This window comes from Phyllobates terribilis, unplaced genomic scaffold, assembly GCF_046119375.1.
Source record: "Phyllobates terribilis strain yellow unplaced genomic scaffold, ASM4611937v1 Scaffold_2__4_contigs__length_985480577, whole genome shotgun sequence".
Classification (NCBI taxonomy): Eukaryota; Metazoa; Chordata; class Amphibia; order Anura; family Dendrobatidae; genus Phyllobates; species Phyllobates terribilis.
Genome location: NW_027362762.1, coordinates 654,701,928 through 654,721,119, shown reverse-complemented (window position 1 = coordinate 654,721,119; position 19,192 = coordinate 654,701,928). Strand labels below are relative to the sequence as shown.

The window sequence follows — 19,192 nt, the reverse complement described above, 5'->3', positions numbered from 1 at the left end:
TTTTCACTTTTTTTTGTGTGCGAAAAAGATAGAAGAGAACACGTAGAAAGAAAAAATGTGACAACTAAAAGATTTAAATTTAACACTAATTTATAAAACAAAAAGTTATTTCATTACTTATTAACAAATTTAAAGCAATTTTCCAGGACTTGAGTAAATTGTGCACCTTGAGTAAATTTTCAGTAAGCCATGCAGTTTGCTGAATAGCAACAATGGGTAATATACACAGCATTAGGATTTGGCTCCCCTTGCTGCTTCCAATGGTCGTCATACTTGTGGTCATATGTAGACTAGAGTTTCAGAAGTTTCTCTCAATGATATGAGCTGCTCAGTTTGCTGAAAATGTAGTTAGGGTGGACAACCCCTTTAATAATGATGAACTATCCGTAGATTTGGGTACTGCATAGTCCAGGGGTCGACAAAGTTGTTCAGAATCTAGGAGCCAGCCAAAAAATTTAGGAGCCAGAATTTTTTTTGTTGACAAACTGTACATATAGACCCCCTCACACATGGCGTCTCCCCGGGGAGCACGGCCTTTGTATGTACTTACACAGGTAGCGGGAGATGAGAACGGGCCCCCGGCCACAGCGATCCTTCCCCCCCAGGGCCGGCTCCAGGTTTTTCTGGGCCCCGGGCGAAAGAGTCTCAGTGGGCCCTTTTAACACATACACGATTCATGATGCACAGATACGGCGGAGAAATAAATATAAATATATATATTTATTTATTACACATGGCCCAGCCTGCCCCCTCATCCTTCACATACGCAGACATATGCGCGCGCACACACGGTACGCAGACATATGCGTGCGCACACACGGTACGCAGACATATGAACGCACACACGGTACGCAGACATATGCACGCACACACGGTACGCAGACATATGCGTGCGCACACACGGTACGCAGACATATGCGTGCGCACACACGGTACGCAGACATATGCGTGCGCACACACAGTACGCAGACATATGAACGCACACACGGTACGCAGACATATGCACGCACACACGGTACGCAGACATATGCGTGCACACACACGGTACGCAGACATATGCGCGCGCACACACGGTACGCAGACATATGCGCGCGCACACACGGTACGCAGACATATTTACACATACAGACATACACATAGATAAAACAGACAAATATATATACACAGTCATATACACTGACATTCACATACATGCACTCACACAGACCCATTACTAATATTTTTAATATGGGGATTGGGGAAGCCTCACTCACCTGTCCCCGGTCCAGTGTCCTGTCCAGCAGCTCCTCGGGTATGGGGCAGTGCAGGGCCCCCGGCGTGTCACAGACTTCATGGCCCTGGAACATCAGAGGGGCCCACTTGCGGTCGGGTCCGGGCCCCTCCCGCCCATCTGTGCAGGACCTCCGCTCCGACGGTGTTTGATTGCCGGCACTCCCCCAGACATGGCCGCGCGCTGTGCAGCTGTGTCTGCTAGTAATGACGCGGCAGGAGCGACACACAAGCACAATTAAAGGTGCAGTGCCGTCGACCCTGCCGTGTCATTACTAGCAGACACAGCCGGACAGCGCGCGGCCATGTCTGGGGGAAGTGCCGGCAATCAAGCAGCGCCTGCGTCCCTGAACAGGTGCCGAGGAAGCGGCCAGGGCCCCGACAGTGAGTGGGCGGGTGGGTGTGTGGGCCCGGCCCCGACAGTGAGTGGGCGGGTGGGTGTGGGCCCGGCCCCGACAGTGAGTGGGCGGGTGGGTGTGTGGGTCCGGCCCCGACAGTGAGTGGGCGGGTGGGTGTGTGGGCCCGGCCCCAACAGTGTGTGGGCCCGGCCCCGACAGTGAGTGGGCGGGTGGGTGTGTGGGCCCGGGCCCCGACAGTGAGTGGGCGGCTGGGCCCCGACAGTGAGTGGGCGGCTGGGCCCCGACAGTGAGTGGGCGGCTGGGCCCCTCTGATTTTCCAGGGCCCCGGCACTTGCCCGGGTACGCCGGCCCTGCTTCCCCCGTAACCCAACTCTCCCTGTCCAGTCCCGGAGCATAAGGGGGGCGGAGCAAAGTGGAGAAGGCGGCCTGAGCGATACTGTCCCTGCTTCCTCCGATTGGATGACTCCGTGCAGGAGGTGGGATTGGATTGAGAGTATTTTTTTTTCTTCTCAACTCCTCAAGCACCAGGCAACATTTTCTAGGCGCCAGACAACATTTTCTAGGCGCCACTGGCGACCAGGCGCCTGGGTTTGTCGAGCCCTGGCATAGTCACATGTATGGCACAAAACTTGCAGAACCTTCAATGCCACTACACAATGTACAAAGCAACACTTAATCATTGAGGGTGCTGGGAGTAAGACCTCCCCCCCTTACACATGGTTCTGATATTGATGGCCAGTCCGAAGACTAGGTAATCAATAATAAAGTCCTGGACAATTCTCTTAAGCACAAACATAGAATTTGCATTTATATTCTTACATTGTAGATACAGCTGTAGACCACAAGCAATATCATAAATATTATGCATAATTGCAGAGAAGCCGTGAAACATAATGACGGATATCAAAGAATTTATTTTACATTGTTTTGTAGCTTATTTTACAAGAGTAGATAAGTAAGTAGAAAGCAAACAAAAAAACTCATTGGGGCACGTCTCTTTCAGTTGCAGAAGAAGTTCATTGGGTCCCGAATAAATATCTTCAGTAAACTTATCCTGCATGTTCATATTTTCTAATCCATCTCTAAAGGCTTTATCTGTCCAAATAATGACTGGTACAGTTCAGTCCTGTAAAAAGAAGACAGAATATTGGTGAAAAGTGATAAACAGGTACAAATTACATGTTTATATGACACATTTCTACAGTTGCTCTATGTGAATGCAGATTACCAAATCATGACTGTGTGCTCAGTGCACACTGCTACGATGCCTCTGTATTCCCAGGGTGAATGGGTGGTCACAGGCCCTTTGAGATGCTCATCCGTTCGAACAGTTGTATACTTAGTCACATGCTGACTAGTTTCACATTCGTTTCTCAATAAAACATTAAGTAGACGAAAATCTAGTTGACATGTGACTGCCCACTCGTGTTTGGAACGCAGGAGTGTTGTGACAGTGTGTTGACTCCTGGCAGTCTGCAATGCACAATCCGCAGCTACTAGCTGGCTAGAGCCCAGAAAATTTGTTTCACCATTTCACCCCCAGTTAATTTTCATCATGGATACATACACACAATGCATGTAGAGGGGTTCGGCATATTGGTATAGTTAGGACCTTTTGATTATTCTATATATTTAATCCTTCAAGAGAAGATGCTTCTCTACTATAATAAAAAATATCAAGCAGCAGAGGATTTCTACAGTTATTTAGCTTCATGATCTTTTCCTCCCAATGATCCCGTTCTATATATAAGTTGACCATTTCACTTCTAAGTGTGTGAAAATCTATATTTATGCCTTACACAGTGACACGTCCTTCACTAGAGTCCTGCCTGTAGACACCTTGAAGTGATCCGATTCTGTAGTCTTTGTAGATTTTATTGTATTTTTAGACTTCAAGACTAACGCTCAATATTGATTAAACAGTCATAAGAGAAAACAATTAGAGGTCGGGGAATGTGTCATTTCGTAGCCATTAGGATTCCTACATCGGGTCTGAACATCTTGCTTTCAAGCAAATCTCCTTGCACTGCAATGCCAAGTGTAATTCCTAGGTTGTAAGCACCACTTACTGTCCCCAGCAGGGTTCACATGTCAGCAGCTGCCACTGAAACGCTGAAGCCAGTCTTTCCACAGCATCATTTCACACACAGGTAGGCAGGGCTGATGAACATGCAGTTTCTCTTCCATCAAGCACACTGAAAGGCTGACTACATCCACAGCAGAGCAATCCTCTGGGTCAGTGTGTATGCCATGAGACGCAAAATGCTCACACTGGATTCTGCTGTTACATTGGAAGAAGTCGCCCCTAATAATCACAGTAAGCTATGCTGGGCTATGGAGAGCAACCCCAATCTATCCAGAAGTATTCAGCATTTATCCTATCTACACAAAAAACTACAATTTAAAAAAAATATAGCATTAACCATTTATGAACTGCAGCTTTTTTTTTTTTTTTTTTTTTTTTTTTTACAGTCTATCCAATTGTTTCTACACCTGTAAAAATGGAAAAACTATTAAAAATATAAGTATTGTTTTAATTCCTGGACACAAACTTTGCAGTCAGTGACTGAAGTCTGGAACCCACGGAAATCTATAAGTACTGAGATTTCTGCCTTGAGATGCTTGCTCAGGTTATGGTCAGGTGACTGACGCAGCCATTGAAGAATATTTCATGACTTTGGCTTAAAGGGGTTTTCCCACAAAGCACACAATAATCAATAGATCTTAGAATAATATTAACTTCCACAACTGGATGTGTTTAAATAAAATGTTTCTTTGCTGAGATAATCTTATAAATGTGCCCCTGCTGTGTACTGTGTAATGGCTGTGTCTGACCATACAGGAACATGGTCTGATCATACCACAGCTCCTGGGCAGGGGAGGAAGCAAAAGAGTATACAGATATTACAGCAGGGGATCTCAGCTGATTCTTCTGTGAGGAAACACATTGTTATTATACAGGCACTCCCCACCATGAGATCTGCTCTGGCAGCAATATACAGATCGCACATTAATTTTTTTACTGCCTGCTGCCGAGTACCGCAGTTTGTTTCCTATTAAAATGAATGGGAGATAAACTGCAGTGCTGTATTAGCTTTTCTGTTTGATCGGCTAATTTTCACTCCCCGGTGCATGATTGAGCCCTAGGCGCCCCTGGCCCTGCCGGCACGTCGCTGCGCACCCTTGGACTACTTCTGTTAGGTACTGCACACAGCATACTGGGAGCACTTCATCCAGACATCCCAATTTGGCCTTTGTAAATGTTTCTGAGATCCTCATACTTGCTCATTTTTCCTGCTTCAAACAACATCAACTTCAACAATTGACTATTTATTTGCAGAAAATAAATGCCACCATCATGGGATTAACAATGTATTTAACTCACTTTATACTTTTCACCAACAGCTTATGTTTGTGTCCGGTTATTTGAATATTGTAAAATGGAAACATGGAGAAGAATGCGCACCTTCCCTATAAAGAGTTTACAGCCCAGGAACATCACTGGTCGGGACTGCTCACAGGTAGCCATGTGCATCAATGGATTTCATGGTCAAAGAGCTGAACACATTGTGGTATATGTATCAATACTGTGACTTTTAGACAGTGGAAACAAAGTAAACAGTCTTAAAGGGAATTGTCACCAGGCTTTTGCTACTTCATCTGAGAGTGATGTATTACTTACTGAGCTGCTTGCTGCATTTCTCTGAATGTTGAGCTCTATAACCCCGCCCACACCACTGATTGGCAGCTTTCTGTGAACACGGCACATAGGCAGAAAGCTGTCAATCAGTGGTGGGGACAGGGTCCTACAGAGGTCATGATTATGGAGGACTACATGGCAGCAGGTTTACTAGTTTTATAGTGATTTTCTCGTGATGATAAATTAGTGATTTTACCAAAACTACAGCAAGCAGCCCAGTAAGTGACATCACTGGAGTCAGGGACTCCGTCTCTACGTTATGCTATATGGCAATAATTTGGTGACATATTTGGAACATCTTTATACGGGCTAAGCCAAGTTCACCCCACCTATTCCCTTACTTTGTGGCACTTTAAAATGGGATTTCCACTAATGGCATTCTGACCAATATTAGGCAACACTGGGTTGAAAAAATATAATCTGATGGTAGGTACTGTCCCTCGGACCAGCACTAGTTATATAGTCCATTTACTGGCTGCAGGGTGACGCGATGACTACAGCACACATCACCGCTGCAGCCATTCACAGAGTTCTGTAAATGGAGACCAGAGCCAGTGCTGGACTGGATGAGGGTAAATACTATATGATTTTATTTTAACCCAGTGCTGGCCATTAGTGCCCAGAACACCAAGTGGAAAACCCCTTTAAGTCAGGTGCCTTGTCCACTGACAAATTGCAGAAAGCGCCTAAAACACAGATATCTGGTACAGGGCTTGGAAGTTTTTGGGTGGAAATTCTACCAGAATTCTGGCTCATTTACCCTAATAAATCTCCCCCAGCCAGGTTCTAATTCCTCCTAAATTGTAATTCATGACTGCACTGACCACAATCCAGGTCTTTCTCTTTATCCAGAAGTGCCAATCATTATTAATTATTTGGAAGCTTAATTGATACAAATATCAGTAGTTATTAAAGACAAACAAGTTTTATTCCTTTGGAAATAGTAATTTGCACACTAAGGATTACAGAGAGTGCATTTATATATAATGACATTTATTTATATTGTATTTATTTTTGTTCAACCTTTTCCATGACCACAAAGGACACAAAAGGTTCAAGTCTTAAATGCAACGTGCAGATAAGATGTATATTGTGTATAGTTACACACACTATGAATCATAGAATCATAGAATGGCAGAGTTGGAAGGGACCTCCTGGGTCATCTGGTCCAACCCCCTGCTCAAAGCAGGATTCACTAGATCATCTCAGACAGATGTCTGTCCAGCCTCTGTTTGAAGACGTCCATTGAAGGGGAACTCACCACCTCTCGTTGCAGCCTGTTCCACTCATTAATCACCCTAACTGTCAAAAAGTTTTTTCTAATATCTAATCTGTGTCTCCTCCCATTTAATTTCATCCCATTGCTTCTAGTCTTTCCTTGTGCAAATGAGAATAAAGATGATCCTTCTACAATGTGACAGCCCTTGACATATTTGTAGACAGCTATTAAGTCTCCTCTCAGTCTTCTTTTTTGCAAGCTAAACATTCCCAAATCCTGCAACCGTTCCTCATAGGACATGGTTTGCAGACCAGTCACCATTCTGGTCGCTCTTCTCTGAACTTGCTCCAGTTTGTCTATGTCTTTTTTAAAATGTGGTGCCCAAAACTGTACACAGTATTCCAGATGAGGTCTGACCAAAGAGGAGTAAAGACCGATAATGACTTCACGTGATCTAGACTGTATGCTTCTGTTAATACATCCCAGAATTGTATTTGCCTTTTTTGCTGCTGCATCACACTGTTGACTCATGTTCAGTCTATGATCTATTAGTATACCTAAGTCTTTTTCACATGTACTGTTGCTTAGCTCTATTCCTCCCATTCTGTATATGCTTTTTTCATTTTTATTGCCCAGATGTAGTACTTTGCATTTTTCCCTGTTAAAAACCATTCTGTTGGTTGCTGCCCACTGCTCCAGTTTATTTAGGTCTTTTTGAATCCTCTCTCTCTCTTCTCTAGTATTAGCTATCCCTCCTAGCTTTGTGTCATCAGCAAATTTAATCAGCTTACCCTCAATTCCTTCATCTAAATCATTGATAAAGATGTTGAACAATACAGGTCCCAGGACGGAGCCCTGTGGTACCCCACTTGAGACATTCATCCAGCTGGATGTGAAGCCATTTACAACCACCCTTTGAGTCCGATCACTAAGCCAGTTATGAATCCACCTAACAGTTGCCTGGTCCATTGCATACTTGGTCATTTTTTCAATAAGGATGGTGTGAGATACTTTGTCAAATGCTTTGCTGAAGTCAAGATATACTATATCTACAGCATTTCCCTGATCCACCCAGTCAGTGATTCTGTCATAGAAGGAAATTAAGTTAGTCTGACATGACTTGTTAGTTACAAACCCATGCTGACTCTGGTTAATCACTTCATTCTTATCCATGTACTTACATACATGTTGTTTAATAATTTGTTCAAAGATCTTTCCTGGTATAGAAGTCAGACTCACCGGCCTATAGTTCCCTGGGTCCACCTTCTTCCCCTTTTTGAAGATAGGAACATTTGCTCTTCTCCAGTCTTCTGGGACTTCTCCTGTTCTCCAAGAATTTTCAAAGATTATGGAGAGTGGTTCTAAAATTTCTTCTACGATCTCCTTCAGTACTCTGGGGTGTAATTCATCTGGACCTGGAGACTTGAACTCATTTATGTTAGCTAAATATTCCCTCACAATCTTTCTGTTTACAGATAACTTGGATTCCTCTATTCCTTTAAAAGGACAGTGAAGATCAGTTGATGTTACATTTTCTTTCTGAGAGAAAACAGATGCAAAATAGGAATTAAAAAGTTTGGCCTTCTCAACATCCTCTCTTACCATTTCTCCATTTTCATCCTGTAAAAATCCTATAGCATCTTTGACTTTTCTTTTACTTTTGACATACCCCCAAAATCCTTTTTTATTGCTTTTGACATCTCTTGCAAGCCTTAATTCATTGTCAGCTTTAGCTAACCTGATACGTGCCCTGCAGGATCTGCAGACTGCATTATAATCTTCTTTAGATATGCCTCCCTCTTTCCATTTAATAAACATTTCTTTCTTTCTTTTTAGCATGTGTTTAAGTTTTGTGTTCATCCATCCTGGTTTCCTTAAAAGCTTCCCATTCTTCCTACTTTTCGGGATTGTTAACGATTGTGCTTTGAGAATCTCATTTTTAAAAATTTCCCATCCTTCCTGGACATTTTTGTCCTTAAGGACATCCAGCCATTGAATCCCTCCTATTCTCTTTCTTAGTCTCTTAAAATCTGCCTTTCTAAAATCTAACCTTGAAGTTTGAGTCTTCACATGTCTTCCTCCTCTAGTTATCCAAAATTCTATAATAGCTTGATCGCTGCCTCCTAGGGTCCCAGCCAACTTTACCTCCTCAACCATTTCCTCCCTGTTTATAAGGATTAGATCCAAAGTAGCAGATCCCCTTGTTTTCTCCCCTACCTTTTGGAAGATAAAGTTGTCAGCAAGAGAGGATAAGAATTTGCTTGACCTGTTAGTTTTACTTGAGAGAGATTCCCAACAAATGTCTGGATAGTTGAAATCTCCCATGACCACTACGTCATATTTTTTGGAGAACTTGGTCATTTGATACATAAAGAGTTCACCCATATCTTCAGCTTGCCCAGGTGGCCTGTAGTATATGCCTACAATGGTGTCCTTTCCGTTGTTCTCTCCTTGTATTCTTACCCAAACAGTTTCCACAGAACTCCCAGTCTCTGAAGCTTCAATCTCTGTGCAGATATACGCTTTTCTAACATACAATGCAACACCTCCTCCTCGTTTATCAAGTCTGTTTCTTGCAAATAAGTTGTATCCTTTTAGCCTTTTATTCCAATCATGTGTATCGTCCCACCAAGTTTCAGTGATTCCAATGACATCATATTCCTTTTCCTGCATTAGTAGTTCCAATTCTCCTTGTTTGTTGCCCATGCTTTGTGCATTTGTATAAAAACATTTTAGTTTGTGATTGGTTTCTCTTCCTCCCATATTTTTATTATTTAAATTGTTTTGTCTTTGTTCTTTTCCACTTCCAGTAGCAGAGATCTCAATAGTATTTGTCAGCTGTATGGCTTTTTCTGGCCTTTTGCTTCCCTTCCCACATTGTTCTAGTTTAAAGCTCTTCTGATGAGTGTAGCAAGGCGACTTCCAAATACATGTTTTCCAGTCTTCGTAAGGTGCACCCCATCTCTAGCAAGTAGTCCATCGTATAGGTAATTCATTCCGTGATCCAGAAATCCAAATCCTTGTTGACGGCACCATCGACGTAGCCAGTTGTTCACCTGTAGAATCTTATTCCACCTCATTGTTCCATGGCCATCCACTGGGAGGATGGATGAGAAGACCACCTGCGCTCCCAATTCTTTCACTTTCTTGCCTAAGTCTTCAAAGTCACTGCAGATGGTTTCCAGGTCCTTTCTTGCGGTGTCATTTGTCCCCACATGTATTAGCAGGAATGGGTAGTGATCTGTAGGTCTGAAGAGTCTTGATATCCTGTCAGACACATCTTTAATTTTTGCTCCTGTAAGACAGCACATTTCTCTTGAGGTTATGTCTGGTCTGCAGATAGCGGCCTCTGTTCCTCTTAACAGGGAATCCCCCATAACCACCATTTTCCGTTTTTTCTTCACAACATTCTTCTTTCTCCATCCAGGAGGATTCTGAGGGCTTACAAGGTTATTCATTGCTGGCAAAGTCTTATTTTGCTGTATTTCTTCATGGTTCTCCTGTGTGAGAGCCTGGTACTGGTTCCTGAGCAGTATGGGTGCTGACTGCCTCTCGATCCTCCTGCTTCTGTGGGTCACATGCTTCCATTCCTCGGTTTCGTCAGGTGCAGTTCGAATTTCTTCTCTTTCTGAATCATGAAGAGATAATTCTGCTCTGTCTAAGAACTCTTCACCTTCCTTAATGATTTTCAAGGTAGTTAACCTCTCTTCTAGATTTCGCAACTTTTCCTCCAACAGGGACACAAGCTTGCATTTCTGGCATGTGAAGTTTGGCTTTTCCACTGGCAAGTCTGTGAACATGTAGCAGGATATGCAGCTCACCAAATGGCTCCTGGACTCTTTCATGTTCTTATTGTTAATGTTCTGAAAACAGTGAAAAAAGCTTAAAAAAAAAGCTTCAAAATGCGCGGTTTACCGATGTCCTCTTTTCAGCTCCAACAGCCAAAATCCAGTGTTCTTTGAGCTCGCGGAGACTCTTCACTTACCCCAAAATGCAGTGGGAATATGCAAATTATCTCCTCAGGACTCCTCCCCTGGTTTACCGATGTCCTCTTTTCAGCTCCAACAGCCAAAATCCAGTGTTCTTTGAGCTCGCGGAGACTCTTCACTTACCCCAAAATGCAGTGGGAATATGCAAATTATCTCCTCAGGACTCCTCCCCTGGTTTACCGATGTCCTCTTTTCAGCTCCAACAGCCAAAATCCAGTGTTCTTTGAGCTCGCGGAGACTCTTCACTTACCCCAAAATGCAGTGGGAATATGCAAATTATCTCCTCAGGACTCCTCCCCTGGTTTACCGATGTCCTCTTTTCAGCTCCAACAGCCAAAATCCAGTGTTCTTTGAGCTCGCGGAGACTCTTCACTTACCCCAAAATGCAGTGGGAATATGCAAATTATCTCCTCAGGACTCCTCCCCTGGTTTGAGGACACACCTCCATTACATTAAAGGGAATGTGTCAATTATTTTTTTTTAATTAATAAAAAGTATTTATGATTTTTAATTAACGATTTAAATATACAGTTGTTTTTAATAATTGTATTTCTTGCTGCTGGGGGCTGCCGAGTCTGTACTGTGTCAGTGCACACCACTTACAGTCAATACGGTATACTAGAAGCATAGGGAAGTAGTGACAGTCCCTGATCCCTATGCTGTGGTGGTATTATGTGAGCACTACGCACGCGCTGTAGCGTGCACAGTTCAGATGTGGAGGGGTAGGCTGGCTCTAAGCTTTTAAAGCTATTGAAGCTCCATTCAGCCTCTGCCGGCTAGAACCTGTTAGCGGAAACAATGGCAGTGCAGGCTTGTGACAGTACAGGTCTTCGCTGATGCAGATGAGTTATAGGGGGGCTGCAAGAGCGGATTTTGGCATAGCAGTTTGCCATTCAGAAGTACCTGGGACTGGGAGAACACTCAGAGGGGCCACAGAAGTGGATTGATCGAGGTCCTTGGCACAGCTATAAAGGGTGTGGCTGTGAAGAGAATTGGCTGCTAGGGCTGACACCTGTAGGTTCACCCAACTGCTCCTGAATTGTAATCACTGCGCAGTTACCAACAAAATGGCGCTTCACTGTGATTTGAAACTTTATCTTTCCCCCTCCTTCTACAACCACCCAATCAAACCTGAGGGATCACTTCTGGCCCACATTTGCAGAGATTATAATGGTACACAGCATTAGGCTATGTGCCCACGATGCAGAAATGCTGCATATTTTTTCCGCATCTCCCTGGCAGGAAACATGCATGCGGATTTTACATGCGTTTTTCCTGCCGGGTAGAAGATTTTGAGAAGCGTTCTTCACTTGCATTTCTGCATGTGGGTTGTCAAGCGCTTTTCCAAGAGATTTTAGCATCACTTGGAAAGTGCTTGACAACTTGGTCACACTATATAAATCCATACAACCGGCATGGATTTATATAGTGTGACCAAGTTAATAGTTTAAAAAAAGAATAAAAATGGTAACAAATAAAAAATAAAGATTATACTCACCTTCCGATGGCCCCCGGTCTTTCTCTGCTGCGTCCGGTCTCTTGTACGGCTCGTGGTGGTGTGATAGGACCTTTCATGGTGTCATTTAGTCATGTCAGCGGTCGCGTTACCTGTCACATGACTAAATGACGTCACCGCAGGTCCTTTTAGACCATCGCGAGCTGACGGGAAGCCAGGACGCATCGCTGAGGAGGCCGGGGACCATCGGAAGGTAAGTATAATCTTTATTTTTTATTTTAAATTCTTTTTTTTTTAACATGTACCATGGTACCTGGGTCTGGAGGAGAGTCTCCTCTTCTCCAGACCTGGGTACCATCCGCACATTGAATCGCTTAATATCCGCATGTGCTCATGTAGTCATGCGGATATTAAGCGATTCAATGCAAGTCAATGGCGGCAATTACACTGCGTGTCCGCAAAATTAATGGACATGCTGCGTATTTTTCGGCAATGATAATCAGCAGCAGAAATTTCCACAGCATGTGCACAGCACATGCAGATCATCATTGGGGACTATGGGGCACGTATTACCAAGCGTTTAAGCATTTTCACTGCGGAAATTCCACGGCAAAAACGCTTGAAAAACGCATAGTGGGCACGCAGCCTCACTATTGCCTTCTTGGCAAATGTGAACGACTGCTCCCCCTAGTGACCAACTGTGGTAAATATAAAAATTGAATTACATTTTTCACATTTTCAACAATAAGGAAACAAAAAAAAAAATAAAAAAAAATAGATCAAAATGCATTTTTTGTTGCAATAAATTCTTTAACTCCCATTGCCACCTGAGTATGAAATCCAGCCTTCAGCCATACAGTCGGCCTTTACTAACATTAGCTCTTTAAAAGGGGTTGTTTTAAAAAGCTCATTGAATTCAAGCATGGTCTTCTACTAAGAAGTCAGCGGGCTTTCCTCCCATCTAAATATGCCATCTGTGGCTGGTGTCAATGAAAAGTAGAAGCATTCAGGTGCCAGGTTTGAATAACAAACTATGCTATCAGAAACTCACTTTCAACCCCTTGTGGCATACTACATCGGGCGACCAGCAATGGAGTAATTACTAGTGGGGTAGCTCAGGCTCTCACTGTAACTGAACCTACAATTCCCACTATGTATCTATTACCCAAACTCCATAAAAACATCAACAAACTTCACTATAATATCAGGGAGGGGGAATTTCCTGGAGCCGGTCAGTAAATGGATTGATTCAAAGCTCCAGCCACTTGCAGAATGCCTACTGTCCTTTCTCAAAGCTACGGGTGACCTTTTGAGAAAAACTGATGGTCTATATATAGAGTCAGATACCATCTTAGTTACAGCAGACGTCGAGTCGCTTTATACGAATATAAAAGAACATGGACGGACTTAGAGACACTCGTTTTTTTTCTGGAGGGTTCCAGTTTTTCTATGGATATGGTATCTTTGATACTGGAATTATTGGAGTTTGCATTAACGCACAATTTTTTTCTTTTCAAGGGGTCCTTTTTCCTGCAGCTCCAGGGGACAGCCATGGGGCGGCCTTTGCGCCGTCCTATGCTAACCTGTTCCTGGGGCTGTGGGAAAGGGACCTCTCCATGCCCGATTGGGAGTCGTCGATGTGCCGCATCCATTGGTGGACGCGGTACATCGACAACATTTTCCTAATCTGGCAGGGCCCTCGAACCGAGTTGAATTAATTTATGACGGATTTAAATAATAATTTGGTGAATATTCACATTACCTATCAGTGTGATACTGACAAAGCCAAGTTTCTTGATGTGAGTCTGCTAGGTGACAGTGAGAACACTATCCAAACTAAGATTTTCCGTAAACCAACATCTACGAATGCATTATTGCATGCATCCTCATCTCATCCCAGCCATATTTTACAACCTGTACCAATAGGGCAATTTTTGCAATTACGCCGTCTGTGTTCAACCAATGAAGAATTTTTGATTCAGGCCAATGACCTTAAGGAACGATTTTATGAACGGGGATATAGTCGTAGGATGGTTTTGCTTTCAGAGAGCAAAACATTCGACTCGCCATAATTTATTATATAACACACATAATAAGAAAACAAGTAACGAGATGGTAAGATTCATCACTAAATTCCATACTCAAGTACCTGCAGTAAGACGAGCACTCTCCAAAGCATGGCCAGTCCTCAGAGCAGATCCCATCCTTGCAAAATATATCCCTGATAAACCTGCGATAACATTTAGGTGGGCGAAAAATCTGAGGGATCATCTCGTACATAGTCATAACGAGGCTATACCAACACCATCTTTTTTGATGTGATCCCAGACTGGCGTGGATGTAGTCCATGTGGCCATTGAGTCGCATGTCCCAACATAGATCGCTGTAATAGTTTCTCAAATTCAGATGGTTCATGCACATACTCTATTAAGAAATTTATATCATGTCAGACACGTAATGTCATCTATTATGCTACATGCCCGTGCAATCTCATATATATTGGTCTTACTACACGACAATTTAAGGTACGTGTCCGAGACCACGTGGACACATCCACTTTAAAAACTATTCAGCGGCACTTTAAACTCCATCATGCCTGTGATGCAAGGTTACTAAGAGTGAGAGGTATCGATAATATTGTGGTAATATACGTGGAGGCCCTGTTTCCCAACGTTTAGCACAAATGGAATCCAGATGGATTTGGACACTTAAAACTTTGCATCCATCTGGATTAAATGAAAACATTAGCTTCATCCCTTTCTTGCAGTTACCGGCCTGCTAGATGTCCAGTGTTACATCCTGACATATAGATGTTTTAATAATGCTTTTAATATTTTTTTATCATGTTCTATTCACACCAGGTTATATATATCATCTTGCACCGGTCCGCTTCGGCTATATTTTTATATCTACCATCCACGATCGTTATCAAAGGGCACGAAAAGAATGGATGGAATAAAAAGTGGACATGGAAATGAATTAGATGAACGATATTAACCAACCAAAGCACGACTAAGAACGATAAGAAAGAAGTAATATAATAATCCTGGGTTTCACACCCGTGTTGCTTATTTAAACTATTGTTATGTGACATGGAGTGTACATGGCTAATTGTTTAAATCACAATAATATAAGCGCTTGACGTATCGTCTGCCAATTATAGATGTATTACAGTTTGATAACATCATTCTTTTTTTGACAGGTATGGAATATACATTGTACATGGCATGTGTGACTGTTCGTAACGTATTGGCACTGCATTGTCACATATTGATATGGAATTCTCTTGTATAGATGCCACACATATATATAATATGATGAATAGATGTACATAGTGGTTATTTTATAACTTCTTGGTGTGGCTTCTAGCATACATAGAGATATGACATATCAATGGACATTGTATATGTAGATCTTATCTATATATTTAATTGAACTTGCGGGGGTTTATTATATGCTTGGTTTATTCTGTCGTTTTTTTGAATGTTTTTTTTCTGATTAATTAATTTTCTTGCTGATTATCACTTTTTCGCCACTTGTGTTGCCACATCTCTAATTTACATCTCCCATATATCCCTGTAAAAACCATTGACCCTTTAGTAATTTTGGTTTGCACGCACCGTGATGTCTGAAAGCTGTAGTGTCACGGTCCCTCTGCACCAGCGGGCTCTCGGCATCTTTTCACTGCGTGAGTGTGATGCCGACGCCCCCGGGTGCCTTGGTAACTGACGCTCCTGCGTCACACATGGACACGCGCGGTGTGGGATCCGAGGCATGTGACGCGCACTGGGTCACTATCGGTGACGCGTTCAGCGTCATCGAGCACATGCGCAATATACAACGTGCCGCGCCAGTTCTGAGGATGTGGCCAGCGCCATTACAAACATGTGCAAGGGACAAAACTTGGGTGATTACGCCCTGCACAACATCTCAGCATTAGCGTTGTTTTGTTGGGGGCGTGCCCATCTTGGCACATGTGCAACAATATTTTCGGACCCTATTTATAGCAGACCAATACAAGGGATAGGTGGTTTTCGCCGAAACGCGAGTCGGGGGACGTGCACTACGTGGCTGGTCTGGACTTTAAGCTACTGAGGTAATATTGCTATGTTCATATGGTGTAATATAATTTATGCAAATAGGTAATATGTAGCCATGTGACCTATGGGTAGCACATGATTCACCATATTTGCATTGTATACTGTTTACATCCATTGCATGTCCTTATATCTATATATCAGTCCAGTACCTGCCACTATGTGCACTCTAGTTGTTTTTATTATGTATTTGTCTGATGCACTTTATTCTACCTGTTTGTAATTATGCTATCAATAAAGTTATTATATATTTTTCTATTCCTTGATGACCCAGTATCGCTCAATTCTGACCTTCGGGTCACCCCTCTCCTTCATAGTGTTTAAAGAGGCCGGTCTATATAATAGTCCACATAGTGGCATAAAACAATATGGTTATTTCATACATGATTTTGCTACGCTTTTCTCAAAGCTATCTCTTATTTGCCATAGAAACCAGCAGACCACAAAGTGCAGAGTGTCGAGGCCCATAATCACTCAATAACAGCAGAGATCCAAGTCTACTCGGTCATTAATGGGGTCGGCCATTTTGTGGTTAGTGCAGCTTTCCTCATACACTGCACAGTTCTTCCGTCCATACAATGGCTGCTGGTGGTAGGGCATGTTATCAGACCTGTCCATGAGCCTCCAATAGAAAAGCAGCTATACCACCCATGTGAGGTGTTTTACAAATGAAGGAGGCTGAAGGGCAGGTCCGGGCACATGATCCTCTGCATTTTATTTACATGAAGTACTAGTCAGTTTTGGAGGAAAGCCGCACTAACAAAGTGGTCGACCCCTTTAAAAACTGTGCCACGATTTTCATGGCATACTGTATGTTTCCATGGCCAAGCAGCTGCACACAAGCCTTACATCACCAAGCACAATGCCAAGTGATGGATAGAGAGCATAAAGGACGACACCGCTGGACTCAGATCATATTTGCGCTGTTCCAGTGAAATTTGATGGATGAGTCTGAGTTTGCTGAATGTTAAGAGAACGTTACCTGCCTGACTTCATTGTGGTAACTGTAAGGTTTGGTGGAGCAGGGATAATGCTGCGGGGATGTTTTTCAGGGAGTTGTCTAGGTCCCCTAGTTCCAAAGAATAGAAATCTTAATGCTCCAAATACGAAGATATTTAGGACAAATGTATGCTTTTAACTTTGTGGGAATGGTTAAGGAAAGGCCCTTTTTTGGTCCAGCATGACTGTGCCCCAGTGACAAAGCACAGTCCATAAAGGCATGATTGAGTGAGGCTGGTGTGCAAGTACCACCATGAATGACCCACAAAGAACCCTGACCTCATGGAACACCTTTGGGGAGAACTAGAAGAGAGATTGCAAGCAATCTATCTTGCCAACAGCAGTGTCTGACCTTACAAATGCTTTTCTGAATGAATGGGCAAAAACTCCCACCGACGCACTCCATAAAATATGAGATCTGTTTCTCAGAAAAAAAAGGCCTGTTTTAGCTGCAAAGGGAAGACCTACTCCATATTAATACCTATGGCTGTAGAATTGGAGGTAACAGAAGCTCCTGCATGAATGTATCTATACTCTCATCCATATAATGTTCACTGTAGTATTTCAATGACAGATGTATATGGCTCTAGAGGCGCACAAAAATAAAGATCTAATGTGTAATACAAAGTACACAAATTTGCATCTATATACCAAATAAGCATTGATTTGTATGATTTGGCTTATTACTTGGAATTACAAACGCACAAAAAAGAAATTTTGCCCATTAATAAATTTTTTATACACGGAATGGCACTGTCTTATTTTGGGAAGGAAGGTATGACTATTTAATCATAGATTGTATTTTTTAAAAAAAAATATGGAATTTTGCATTTACGCATGCCCATGTCCAACTGGAGAGGACATACATGGTTATGAATGGATTTGTATGGGGCTAAACCAAGAAGTGAGTCTTCAAACCCTTAACCCCCACGAATCAGTAAGCAAAGGAGGAGGTACTCAGAGTAAATTAATAAAAAAACAAGTGAAAGGTCCTCTAATATACCAACACAACATGCAGAAAAGGTAGTTGGAGGAAGTCAAGGCTGGCGGGGTCTTTTGTATACATAGAGCAGGCAGGACAGGGCTGGCAGCAGATAGGAGTACAAAGTCAGAAAAATGAGCCTAGTAGTTACTGGTAATAGGAGCAGATGCACACCAAGGTAGACTACAACCACAAGGATATTTTTAATCTCATACCGAGCACTATGGAAGGACCCTTACAAAGCCAGGGGGATTACGGCAGTTTTTAAAGGTAAGAATACTGTCTTTTAAGGTTAGAAGCTGGTGCAGGCAACACCATGCCCAGCCAGTGGCAGGGCAAGGATTGCACACATCTAGGTATGTAAGCTGGTAAATTGTCACAACGGCTTTTAGCCATGAAGAGGTTAAAGCCAAATCCATGAGCGAAATAAGCTATAATGAATATATCCATGCCTCTTCTGCATCTGAAGTTTGTTGTACTTGTTAGCCCATAAAGAAAATCCTCAAAAAGAGCGGACTGAGACTGACTGGTGAAAATCTAGAACCCCATTTCTCGGTCAAAAATGACTAGTGGCTCATCCTGTTTAAATACTTTGGGTTGATCCACTCCTGGACTTGGATGCCCATCTCTTTGGCAAGTACAGTCATGGCCAAAAGTATTGAGAATGAGACAAATAGTAATTTTTCCAAAGTTTACTGCTTCATTTTTTGTAATGGCAATTTGAATATACTCCTGAATGTCAAAGAGTGATCAGCTTAACAGCAATTACTGTACTTGCAAAGTCAATATTTGCCCAGAAAATGAACTTTAACCCCCAAAACACATTTCAACATCATTGCAGTCCTGCCTTAAAAGGAGCAGCTAACATCGTTTTAGTAATTGATCCATTAACACAGGTGTGGGTGTTGATGAGGACAGGGCTGGCGATCAATCAGTCATGATTAAGTAAGAATGACATCACTGGACACTTTAAAAGGAGGCTGGTTCTTGGTATCATTGTTTCTCTTCAGTTAACCATGGTTATCTCTAAAGAAACACGTGCAGCCATCATTGCACTGCACAAAAATGGCCTAACAGGGAAGAGTATCGCAGCTACAAAGATTGCACCTCAGTCAACAATCT

The 19,192-nt window shown here is 42.7% G+C and overlaps 1 protein-coding gene across 2 annotated transcripts in view; it reads right to left on the bottom strand.

Annotated features, from left to right (window-relative positions):
- Positions 1–2,522: 2,522 nt before the first annotated feature.
- AATF (apoptosis antagonizing transcription factor) overlaps positions 2,523–19,192 on the bottom strand; it is a 162,571-nt gene continuing 145,901 nt past the window's right edge. For both annotated transcript variants that reach the window (XM_073666701.1, XM_073666702.1), the window contains one exon: positions 2,523–2,754. In XM_073666701.1, the coding sequence (XP_073522802.1) occupies positions 2,700–2,754 (55 nt within the window). In that variant the 3' untranslated portion in view covers positions 2,523–2,699. The remainder of the gene's footprint in view (positions 2,755–19,192) is intronic.